Source organism: Chaetura pelagica, unplaced genomic scaffold, assembly GCF_000747805.2.
Source record: "Chaetura pelagica isolate M959 unplaced genomic scaffold, ChaPel_1.0 scaffold248, whole genome shotgun sequence".
In the NCBI taxonomy this organism is placed as follows: Eukaryota; Metazoa; Chordata; class Aves; order Apodiformes; family Apodidae; genus Chaetura; species Chaetura pelagica.
The window spans coordinates 3,623,477-3,635,604 of record NW_009954309.1 but is presented as its reverse complement, the minus strand read 5'-3'; the positions used below and the strand labels follow the sequence as shown (position 1 = coordinate 3,635,604).

The window sequence follows — 12,128 nt, the reverse complement described above, 5'->3', positions numbered from 1 at the left end:
ATTCTAACACTAAAGAAAAATTATTAACATCTGGAAGACAGGCAGTTTGTGATACAACACTTTCAAGGCAGCCATGCCAGGAAAAGCAGATGCACAAGAGCACGAATACAAGCACATACTTACACTCCAGTGTTGCAGTTCATGATGACAAAAAGGAGACCATCAGGACATCCTTTCAGGTAGATGTGTTCTTCAAAGAAGAAACACTCCACAAGAGGAAGTCAAATGAATCACTCACAAGAAGGAATACTGTTGAATTCTTTTAATAACACTAGGAAAATATCATAGTATTAAAATCCTGCATGGGGTCCTCCAAAGGTTATTTGGGTTGGGATTTCTTTGTTTATAAACCAAACTTGTCTTTTTTTTTTTTTTTTTCCCCCTCTTTCCAATTGTGTTTTCTTTTAAACCAGCTACTCCTTCACAATGGCACTTCCAGTTAAAACACAGCTAACCTATAAATACCTGAATACCACAGCACACCCTGTGTGCGTGGGTTCTGTTTAAATCTTAGCAGAACTAATGGTCAATCTATCCAACACAGGGAAGCAAACATGGATTTGTTAAGCAGGGAAGGTAATAGCCAGTAAAGAATACATTGCATACATAATACAGAAGGAAAAAAATTAAGGTCTGGAGTATGTGAAATTACACTGGTTTTGCACCTTAAACCTATTAGAAGTTACTCTGTTGGCCAATACTACTCCACTGAACAAGCAGAATGTTGGTCAGAAGTCTAACGTGCCCTGTACCAGCACAGAGAGAACACCAGCAGTCCAACGCTGTGGAAAGAAAACATGAAATCCAGCTCATGTTTCTGGTTAGGGGTCGATTTCTTCAGGAACTACTGTTAACATGACGTCCTCGTTGCCCCTGCGCACAACCATGTTCAGGGCACTGTCCTTTTTAATGATGTCACTGACATCGCTGGCTGAGCTTATCGACTGTCCATTGATGCTGATGATCACGTCGTTGTCCTTCAGGCCACCACTGAAAGCACAAAGCAGCAATGCATCAGTGGAACTGCCACTGACTTGGCTTTACAACATTGGGGTTTTTTTCAAAAAAAAGGTGGCTGGATTTTCCCTGTTTCCCACCCAAAGGCAGTTGCACAGACAGAGCGGGCAGGCAAAGAGCAACCAGAACTTATGGGGTGATGAAGGCTACAAAACAATGAAGAAATCACTGAATCACAGAATTGTCAGAGCTGGGAGTGACCTCTAGAGATCATCCAGTTCAACCCTCCTGCCAAAGCAGCATCCCCCTGAGCACATCACACAGAGCTGCATCCAGGCAGGTCTGGAATATTTCCAGAGAAGGAGACTCCACAACCTCCCTGGGCAGCCTGGCCCAGTGCCTTGTCACTCTCATTGTAAAGAAGTTTTCTTTCATTTTTCAGTGGAGCTTCCCATGTCCCAGCTTGTGCCCATTGTCCCTCAGACATCTCAGATGCACATACAAGCTTGATTAACAATCCCATACCTCACTGTGCTCTAAGGAATCCACCAGTGCAAACACTGCAATACTTGTGCAACAAAAATCCTAGGTGCTGATTCAGCAGAAGAGATAAGAGGTGTACTCTTCTTTTAAAACAATTTCTTTTAAAATAAAGTTCCAAGCTTATGTTCACGTATACACAGCAAAGCTGTCTGAGTGGCACTATATGTTAATGCTTGAGGAATTTCAGTCCCAAATCTATGCAGTTCACCATATGTAGATTACTGGCAACCTTACCTTCATGTTTTAAACCTGAGCAGAATACCACAGGCAGTGATACAGCCCGGTCACCAAAAATGAACGTGTGTCCTCTCCCTGCCTGCCTGAAACTGGTAGAATTCTTTCCCCTGACCTCAGAACCACCAAAAACGAAACCTCCCCAAAGCAAGATGGGGCAGAAGTAGAGTTGGCACAGCAAGGCTCCCCTGCCCAGGGCTGTGGGTCTCTCCGCAAGCTGCCTGAGAGTGACAAACGAGGTGGTGAGGGTTACCATCCACCATGAGGTCTTGCCCAGTCTTGCACAATGATCTGGCTCCAAGTTATGGAAATATTAACCAAGGAACCAGATCAGACATGATTCAGCCCTTCAGCACAATCCTTCTTCACAAAACCGCAGAGCAGTCATCAGCCTCTTCCGCTTGCAAAAAACTTCTTACATGATGTCTCCTGCAAGCAGGGTGCCTTGCCCAATGTTTGCAACAAATCTGGTTGCCTACTGAAGGCATGGATTCTCAATGAAGGCATTTTCATGGGAGAAACCATCCCAAGTTATCTTGGTCCCTCACGCAGCCTTCTCCTTCCAACCCATTCCCAGGACCAGTTGCTATAGAATTGCTCCAGTCCCCTGCCCAGCAGGTCTACACAACGTGTATGCAGAGAACACCAGCAGAATGGGAAAACCCATGGGCAAGGGCACAGGGAGTGGGGCAGGCAGAGCAAACATGGGCTGTTTAATTGCCAGGTCAGCCTTGGCATCCTGACTTGAGTTTGCCTTCCAGTTATGAGGTAACATTGCCTCACATGTCCTCTGCTTCATTCATGTCCTTCTCCTACCTATTGTCCCTACTCCTATAATGATTTTTTTGCACCCTCAGGTTCGACCTGCATGTCAAGGCAGTAAGCTCAGTCCCACAGAGGAGCAGGCCCATCTTTCCCACACCAACTGCAGCTCAGTGTCACATCACCAGAGTTCTGCATGAACAGCACTGCCAACCACAAGTACCCACATAAGCAGCAGTGATTTTGAAAGCAAGGCAGAGAGCTGACACTATGTCTTGTGGTGGCAACCAAACTGGAACAAAAATATACCTTCTCCCCATCTTCACAGTCTCCCTGAGAGATAACACATGCCAGCCTACCTGCCTTTGGTGGTACATGGCACCTCTTTTGCATCACAAAGATTTATCTTAAATTATCTCTACTTTCAGAATTATTAAAGTTTCATACTTCCTACCCTGGATTACCAAGTGATTTTGTATTAACCAGACTCTGAAGGGAAAGTGTCTCCAGCAAGACCAAGCCAGACCACTGTTGGTGACCACAGATCAGATGCTGTGGCATCTTGTGAAGTGTGGTACCAAGCAGCAGGTGAGGTTCTGAGCAGATACAGAATCACAGAATCATCCTGTTTGGAAAAAACTTTAAAGACCATCAAGTCAAACCATAACCTCAATCCACCAACCATAACATCTACCCATTCAGTGCTTAAATCATGTCCCTGAATAATATTAAGACAAAGACCAAACCCAAACCCAAAAGCTCTTCCCAGTAACGTGACTCCTGACAAAGCTTTCTCACAGCAGAGCGTCTTCTGCCAGGGGAGCATTTCACCCCTGATGGAGGCACTGCAGGAGACCTGGTGGGCTTGCCCAAGACTGAGGCACTTGGGTTGAGGTGGACACGAAGCTTCTCCCTCACTCTCCTAGAGAAGGGACTAGCAGGGCTGTGAGGAGCACACACAAGCAAGGTCTTTACTCAGCGCTGGAACGGGTACAACAGATGCCTTGGAGAGGATCGCTGAGAAACATGGAAACGGAGTTTTCACGCCCACTGAATCCTTGCCCTTTTGGCTGGGAAAGCTGACAGGGCTTTGCTGCAGTACCCTGATCCATTCCAAATATTGCCCATCAGGGACTGGACTGAAACCACAAACTGATTTCCAGCAGACAACCTAATAACTATCAGATGGTCGTAATTTCGTTCATTTAGCCCAACAGAGATAGCCAGGGAAGCAGGGAACATCCTCCACCATTACCCCCTCAGTCAGTGGCAGTGGTTTTGAGAGAAAAGTAGTTCAACTTACGCTTCAGCTGGTGTTTCTGGAATCACTTCAATAACGTAGGCCCCAGAGACAACATCAGGGAAGTCTTTATGGCGATCCTTCAGCTCTCTAGCTTTGCTGGAAAATGAAGGAACAGCAAGAAAAATATTTTGGTGGGGGAAAAAAAAAAATAAATAGTGCATTTTTACTCAGTTAACTCACTTCACATGCACTGGCTGGGGTGTTTTACACGTGTTGAGACACTTCACAATTCCTTTTAACCCTTAAGTGCTTCAAGAATCATTCCACTCTTTGCATGCATGCTGCTTTTTAATGCCTATTTCTGCTAAAAGACAACAACTTCAATAGATACAGAGGAGCCAAGTTAAAACACTGCAAAACTTGGTAATTCCTTTAGAACTAGCAGATCCTGAACACCTAAAAAAGCCTCTTTGAATTTTCAATGCTGTTATGCCCCTGATCCTGTCCATGGGAAGGCTTCAGGTTATTTCTACAGGAGGCAGCATCGATTGTTCATGAGTTTTTTCAGGTTTGAGTATGAATAAGCAAGTCCACACAAAAGCTTCATTTTACATTAAGTGAATTGTTTAATGAAAATAATTTTAGAGAAATGGAAATAAGCACATAGGTTCCTGTAATTCTTGACAACACACTGTCCTGTTTTCTCCTTGACCCACAAGACAGCACAGGACAGATGGTAACAACAGTAGTGGAGCCCAGGGGACAAGTTAACAAATACTAATTATTCTCTTCTGAAGCATTAAGGAGAAGTCAGGGAGTGGTTTAAAAACTAGCTCATACAATTGTCTACAGGAGAATTCAACCACGTAGCAGATGCAGAGAAAAACGTATCAAACATCAGCTGGGAGTTGTCAGCAGCACTGACAGAGTCACACACTGCTGGTCCATCCTCTTGGTTGTGTCTGCAGATCATGAGCTTGATCCAAATGCTCAAAGGTAAGAGACCACCACTTTCACTTACCTAGGAGTTAGGGACATCATTCGTATGCCAATGTATTTCTTTTTGGTTATAGCTTTTCCTACAAAAAAAGAAAACAGGTTTTGATCAACTGCTCTTACTTGAGAGCCTCAAAGACTGCTGAGTTTCCAGTTTACCATGCTTTTCATCTTTTCCTCTTTCAAAGCAGGGAAGTATAGTACCTTTAGCTTGCCTGTCATGGGATTCAGTTAGGAACTTCTTGATTTTATCCGATGGGATAGCAAACGAGATCCCTGCTGTAACTTTTAATGTGTTAATTCCAATGACTTCACCATCCTGGAGAAACAAGACATTGTTATTAGCAAACATGAAATGTCTAAGAGAAATGATTTATTTGAAAGACAAATTCACACAACACACTCTGGTTTTAAATTTTCTCAATGGTTCCTTTGAGCCTACATTTTTTAATCCATTGATTAGAAACTATTGTACAGTTTTGGAGAACTGATGTGGGTGTTCATCTCACCATTAGGAGAAGAAGAAAGGTCATAACTGGGCTGCTTTCCTGCTTGCAGCAGATGAGAAGCAATTTCTAGAGGCTGCATGTGATGAAGCCTGGTGCTGACCAGTCCTGAGCAAATATTGCATCACATTCTAAAGAAAAGCCACAGTTCCCCAAAATCTAAAGCTTTACTTGGTAATGTGACTCCAAAAGAGTTTCATCTCTGCTGTCACGTGATGATTTGCACACTTCTGAAAACTCAGCAGCTTCCTTCCCTGAAAGTCATACCCTAATATCCTGATGAAACGTGTGGGGTTTTTAAACCACTTCAGTATGATTCAAAATAAAGGGGTAAACGTTTCTGAACCATTAAACTGAGTGTGCAAAACATACCAGTGGCTGCAGTGAGGGCAAACACTTCAACTTTAAAATGTGCTGTTTGCAAGGCATGGGTAAAAAAAAAATTAAAAAGAATTGAGCATTACACTTGCTCAAAACTATGCAAACCATAAACACCTTAAATATGGAAATCCAAACGTATCTCGGGATTTGCCAACATAAACACAGACAAGTGATTAGTAAGAATCATGAGAATTTTGTGTAGTCAGCCAGCCATCAAAAGCTCTGAATCACTTTTCTGGTGTAGGGATTTGTTTGTTTGTTGGTTTGGGAGGGGTTTTTTGTTTTGGTTTTCAACTAAACAGTATGAAGCAATAAGCTTGACACTAAGCAAAATTGAAGAAGCTCTTACCAGATTTACTAGGGGTCCTCCAGAGTTTCCATACTGAAAAGAAACATATGGCAAGAACATGTTTTAATATCTACCTCTCAATTCATAGAAAGCAAAACATAGAATAAATTTTTCAAATATTTCTGCCTTCATTTTTTCATTGTCTGTTAAATCTGTGCAATAGAACAGCCTTAACATCCAAACCTCTTTTTGCTGAGCCTTGCAAAGGCTTAGTCCTTTTTCTCTTGCCAGAGCAAGCTAAGAAAGCCAAGGTTTTCCCTTTGTTTTAGCAGTACCACAATAGCAACTTGGAAGATTTTAGGACAGCTTTGGGAGCTGTTAGTGAAGATTTCTTACAAGGTCAACAGTAGAAGTACAAAAACTATTGTTTTGCCTTAATGCAGAAACAAACTCGAATCCTCAAACTAAGCTGGGCTTCTTTTAAGAAAACACGATGGGATTTTGAAAAAGACACTTATTTGCCAGAGAATATTGCCTCCCTCCTTGTGAGAATTGTGAAGTGAAGACAGATATTGTACTTGGGGTGGTTCCTTGGGGGACGTTTAAAAACCAACCAAGTGCTGCTGCACCGCAGATGTCCGTATTTACAGGGATAAAAGAAAAGCCAGCTCTGCTCTCTGTTCAGAGGAACTGCATCGCTGCTGACATCTCCAAAGCAGCTACTCAAGAGATCCAAGAGCTGGAGGAAAGGAGGTTCAGAGAGGGACCTACATTGATGATGGCATCCGTCTGGATATAGTCCATGTCGGAGTTGCGGAGCCCCAGCTCCTTCCCTCCGCGCTGGGTGGTGCTGACGATCCCCGTCGTCACCGTGTTCTGCAGGGAAAACGGGCTCCCAATGGCCACCACGAACTCCCCTGGCCTCAAGTCTGCAGACTGACCAAGCAGAAGAACTGGCAATTTACCCTACAAATAAAAAAAAAATAAAAAAAAAGAAAAAAAAAGAAGAAGAATGAAGAAAAATGCAGACGTTGTCAGGACACCACTAGGCTGCGAGACCAAATTCCACAGAAACATGGATATATTCAGAGTGGAGAGGAAAAATGAGGGGACTTTATCCCTTGGGAGTTTTTTGCTGGTTCTGTTTTCCTTGAATATTTCACATGGTTCTGTATAGAAACACCTCAATGAGCCTCTGCTCTTTCTCCACTGCAGGCATCCATGAAATAAAAAACAATTAAAAGACCAAAGGGATATTTGTGCTCTGCTCTACAAAGCAAACACCTGATGATAGTAGGAATAAGTTGTTTCCAACAGCTTCTTGAAATAATTAGCCAACAGCTGGTGAAGTAAAAATAATATATTGTTTAAGAGTGAACACTGAAGTCTCATGAAAGCAGCAAATGTCTGTATCAAATGTTAAAAGCCTTTTATATTCTCATAAGGCACCAACTAATGTTTCATCTTATTTTTTCTTCAATGGAGCATCTCTCCTACATAATTATGTTGCCTCCTACATACACTGATGGCTTCTTCTGAAGATGTTAGGATTTAAAGACTTTGTGGGGTTTTTCTGTTATGACAGTAGGGGATACCATTACATTTTCCTTTCAAGATCTTATCTCTAAACATACTAACTATCATATTCTTGAAGACATGCCCAGTGAGACACAAAACATTCTTAAATCCTGGCATCAGGAAACATCACTGCAATTTGCAGCAATTAAAAAAAAAAAAAAGGAGGGAAGGTTGGATCCACATGCCCTTGCCAATATCCCTTCTACGTTTAATCTGTTGTCCAAATGATCCTGACCCTCCCTGGGTATTTAGCTACATATTTAATCTCATCACTAGGCTATTTCTGTTAGGATCAATGCACCTGGACACACATAAATTTTAATTTAAGGATCTGGAGATTACCGAGCCCAAAATCAAACCAGAAGTCTGAAGGGATGCAAGTTTTGCTTGCCTAACCCAACTTGAACCAAGTTTTCCTCCAAGCTTGCCCCACTTCAAAATTCTTTGTTTTGCCCAACAAACCCAGTCCCAAAAGAAAAAAGGCATTACTATACATTTTCAAAGCAGGCCAGTTATTATAGATGCAGTGGAAGCTTATCTAGAAATTAATTTAAACCAGCTTCCAAGGAGAGGGTAATTTAGTCACTTCCTTAAAAAACAGGCTACCTTCAAAGTATTCTTGAGCTGTGTACCTAAAATGGAGGTAGAGATTGACTTAATACACCTTCTTGTAATAAATCCCTTCTGCAAGATTTGTGTCTTTTTAAACCAATGCCTGTCCCCAAGCACACAGATTTACAAGCCTATTCTTGATGGGATCAAAAAGCTATATCCTGTGTGCTCACTTCTGTATAAATTCCCAAAAGAGTAATAATCTCAGAAGTTTCAGAAGTTAAGAGAAGCTGGATCATTCACAGTTTTTGGCAAAAAGGGAAAATATTATGTGCTTAAATTGGAAATCAAGGGCTAGCTCTGTCGAGGTCTTTTGTCACTAGCAGTTAGGAAGCCTGTATTGGTAAGTCACTCTTAGGAACAAAAATCCACTGATATAAACTAACCCAAATGCTCATCACTTTGTATTTTTCACCTACAGCTTTATTTCCAATGTCCTAGGAGACCCAGCACGTCTGTAAAGCAGAAAATGAAAAAGGAAAAGACATCAGTCACCACTACACTCTGCTGCAAATACAGAAGTTATGGTTTTAATATGTGACAAGCCTGGTCCTGTGTATCCTTTGTAACAATTCCACCAGCAAAATTTTACTCAGATGAACAGATTGTTTCAATAAAACTCCTTGCCAAATCCCAGACAGGATAAGATGCTCTATGGAAACTTATCCTTTAGTCTCCAGACAGCAAGAAAATAATTAACCAACTGCTTGTTGAACAGAATCAGTTGGAAGAGCAACAGAACAGGCAACAGAGCACAGGGGAAAACTTTCCCTTTCTCGTTATCATTCAGAAGGAAGTTTTCACAACTAGCAGAGTCCTAATATTAGGGACTCCAAGGGGCCTCTCCAGAGCAGCAGGGAAGATGCAGCTACAATTAGCTGGGCTGAGAAGCATGCAGCCTATGCAACACGAACAGCCCCATATGGGTATTGTTTGGATAGAGGGAGCACCCTGGCCCTTCCATCCCTCACCAGATGCTCTTCAGCTTACGTAGCATGTGTTTTCAACATGTTGGTCGAGAGCAGCATCTCCTTTTGGCACTGCTTCTCCTTATTGAAAAAAAAACCAAAACAACACAGCACAAAAAGTGGCTTTTGTTTGCACCCCCCGTGCACTGAAAACAGATACTTTGTAAAAAAAGGGGGGGGCATTTATCAGTAAATGAAACACAGACAAGAAAGAAAAAAAAAAAAAAGATAATTTCTCTTTAGGAAAAAAAAAGAAAAAAGACTGGTCATGTACAAAGTTAAAGATTTATACAGTGTTCCTGAGTTACAAAAACAGGCCACAAAGCCAAAAGCGCTTTTGGCAGCAGAAAGAAAATAGATGAACAATCTCTGACTAATACAATTACTTCTGATTGTGCTGAGTTTTCAAGCCCGTGCCCATACTAGTTAGAGGCTTCAGTTCAAAGTCAAAAACTGCTCAGATTGGCTGTGGGTCCCCCTGTGTGATTCCACAAGCCTTCTGGAAAGAGTCTGGCTAACCTTTCCTGTGCTAAGGACAAAAAACCAACTCCAAAAATCGCCTGGCTCTGCACATTATGAAACCTGAGTTTGGAAAACCTCGATTCCTTCTAATTCCACAGCGTGGTGCAGAGCAGGCTAACAGCTATAAAGTTAGGTTGTGGAGTCTCCTTCACTGGAGACATTCCAAGCCCACCTGGACACCTTCTCCTGTGTGATGTGCTCTGGGTGATCCTGCCTGGCAGGGGGGTTGGACTGGATGGTCTTTCCAGGTCCCTTCCAAGCCCTAAGATTCTGCGTTTCTGTGAAAGTTTAAATCCCCAAACATCAAGTGATGGAGTGGGAAGCATGTCCTTCTGCTGCCTCCAGGAGTGCTGGAGATGCAGGGCAGACACTCATGGCAGCTTTGTGGCCAGAACCCACCAGAACACCCTGCCTGTGTCCTCCCACCCTCCACTGGCTCCTGCCTAGGGTGTCACAACAGTCCTTGCAAACCAAGTGCAAGTGCTTGAGTCTGGGGCCCTTAGTAACTATACTTAATAAATGGAGACTCTTCAATTTTTACATAAGGTCTGATGGGTATCAGGACGATGTCACTGCTGCTACAACTCATTATTCCCTTCAGTTAACTATAGATTTGCCCCAACAGTTAATTAAAATCCCAGACAAACGAGCATGCCTTGCAGCACAGTGCAGAGAGAGCCAAAAACCCAAACCTAAGCCCAGCTTTCCCAGTGACTCACTGCATGACCTTGGGCAACACATAACATCTTTCCCTCCATTTTTTTCATTTCATGAAGCCTCCGGGCTCTGCTGGGATCTTGTGTTTACTCAATAAAACAAATCTGCAAGCAGGCATTCTGCAAGTACACAGAAATAGGACTAAACATGCAAAGCCATAAGTGGCACATGACTCACTGTTTACACCCAGCCAGAGAAGGAGCCATTAATTTGTGTTAATATTTTAAGCCTTTCTCATTCCAAAGGGCTTCAGACATTTTTATACCCGGATTTCACTCAAACACTGGATAAACATCACTCCCACCAAATGGAGAGCTGCACAGCACCACAAGAAACAGCTTCACCCAATGCTGGGGAGGCTGTCCTGGGGATGGGAGGCAGTAGTTTGGCATGGGAGACTAGGACAAGTCCAGAAGAACATCAGCACCAGGCAGGAGCCAGATGTTCACCTGATGCACATTAGCAACCCAATGGGAGTCAGGTAAAATCAGTGGAGACTTAATAAATCAGCTCTGAAACTAAAAAGATGAGGCATCAAGTAAGAACCACCAGGCATGGCCAGTGCTGTAGAGGAACAGCAACATAACATCCCCCCAACATAAGAAGGACATAGAGCTACTGGGGAGATTCCAGAGGAAGTCCTGAAGATAATCTCAGGGCTGGAGCAGCTCTGCCCTGGAGCCAGGCTGGGAGGGTTGGGGTGTTCAGCCTGGAGAAGAGAAGGCTCCAGGGAGACCTGAGAGCACCTTCCAGTGCCTGAAGGGGCTGCAGGAAAGCTGGGGAGATTTTTATAAGGGTAGGGAGTGATGGGATGAAGGGCAATGGCTTTAAATTGGAAGAGGAAGATTTTAGATCAGACATTAAGAAGTAATTACTCAGTGAAGGTGGTGAGACCCTGGCCCAGGTTGCCCAGAGAAGCTGTGGCTGCCCCATCCCTGGAAGTATTGAAGGGCAGGTTGGATGGGGCTTGGAGCAACCTGGGCTGGTTGGGGGTATGGATCTAGATGATCTTTAAGGTCCTTTCCAACCCAAACCAGTCTGTGATTCTATGAAATTATTCTGTGAATAAAAACCAAGACACAGACAGTCCTACACAGCGGGTGTTTTAGCTGGAACTTTTTAACCCATGAAATAAATGAACCTGTCTCTGTGTTGGCACAAAAAGCAAGTAAATCCCTTCTCTGCTCTGTAAACTTCATTTGTGGAAAGAAGATCATGAATCTGCAGGAAGCAGTTGAATAAACTGATGCAGAGAAGACAAATGTTCTCAGTTTAATTTGTGCTAAATAGTGGCAGATTTCCTTCATGCTTTTTATTTTTAGGTGGAAAAGAAGCAGATGCTTGTAGGATAAGCTAATTAATCTGTAAGGAACTCTGGCAAAAAAACCCATGGAACTTCCCAAGGAACTGCATTTCTCTTCTCCATAATGAAACTCTGTAACTTTTAGAATATGTTATGGCAAAAATAAAATCATGGGCCGTGAGCATATAAAAATGTAGAGTATCATCTACAATCTAGAAACTGCTTGACAAAATGCCAAAGAAAATGAAAAACCCAAGCTGAAGGCATTACAAGCCTCCAAAAGTATGTCATCTATAGTTAGGAAAACAAAACTGAGTCTCTTTATCTAAATATGGAGCATGGGAAGTTTGTAGAAAAAAAATGAGGATGAAGTGCTGTGTTGCTGTGTCACCAGGATTTCAGTCACCTGGTAAGATTTTGTTGTTCCCTCTTAAAAGGAAGTAAAATTCCTGGGTGCTGGCAGACCCACCCTGGAGATTTGTGGGCATTTTGCTGTGCCAGGAGCTGGATCATTCCT

The 12,128-nt window shown here is 42.8% G+C and overlaps 1 protein-coding gene across 1 annotated transcript in view; it reads right to left on the bottom strand.

The window, feature by feature from the left end:
* Positions 1 to 254: 254 nt before the first annotated feature.
* Positions 255 to 12,128, bottom strand: part of HTRA1 (HtrA serine peptidase 1) — a 35,720-nt gene continuing 23,846 nt past the window's right edge. Inside the window, exons 5-10 of the mRNA XM_010003997.1 lie at positions 6,683 to 6,877; positions 5,972 to 6,004; positions 4,940 to 5,054; positions 4,761 to 4,818; positions 3,800 to 3,895; positions 255 to 990 (exon numbers count right to left, since the gene is read on the bottom strand). Coding sequence (XP_010002299.1) covers positions 822 to 990; positions 3,800 to 3,895; positions 4,761 to 4,818; positions 4,940 to 5,054; positions 5,972 to 6,004; positions 6,683 to 6,877 — 666 coding nt within the window. The 3' untranslated portion in view covers positions 255 to 821. The remainder of the gene's footprint in view (positions 991 to 3,799; positions 3,896 to 4,760; positions 4,819 to 4,939; positions 5,055 to 5,971; positions 6,005 to 6,682; positions 6,878 to 12,128) is intronic.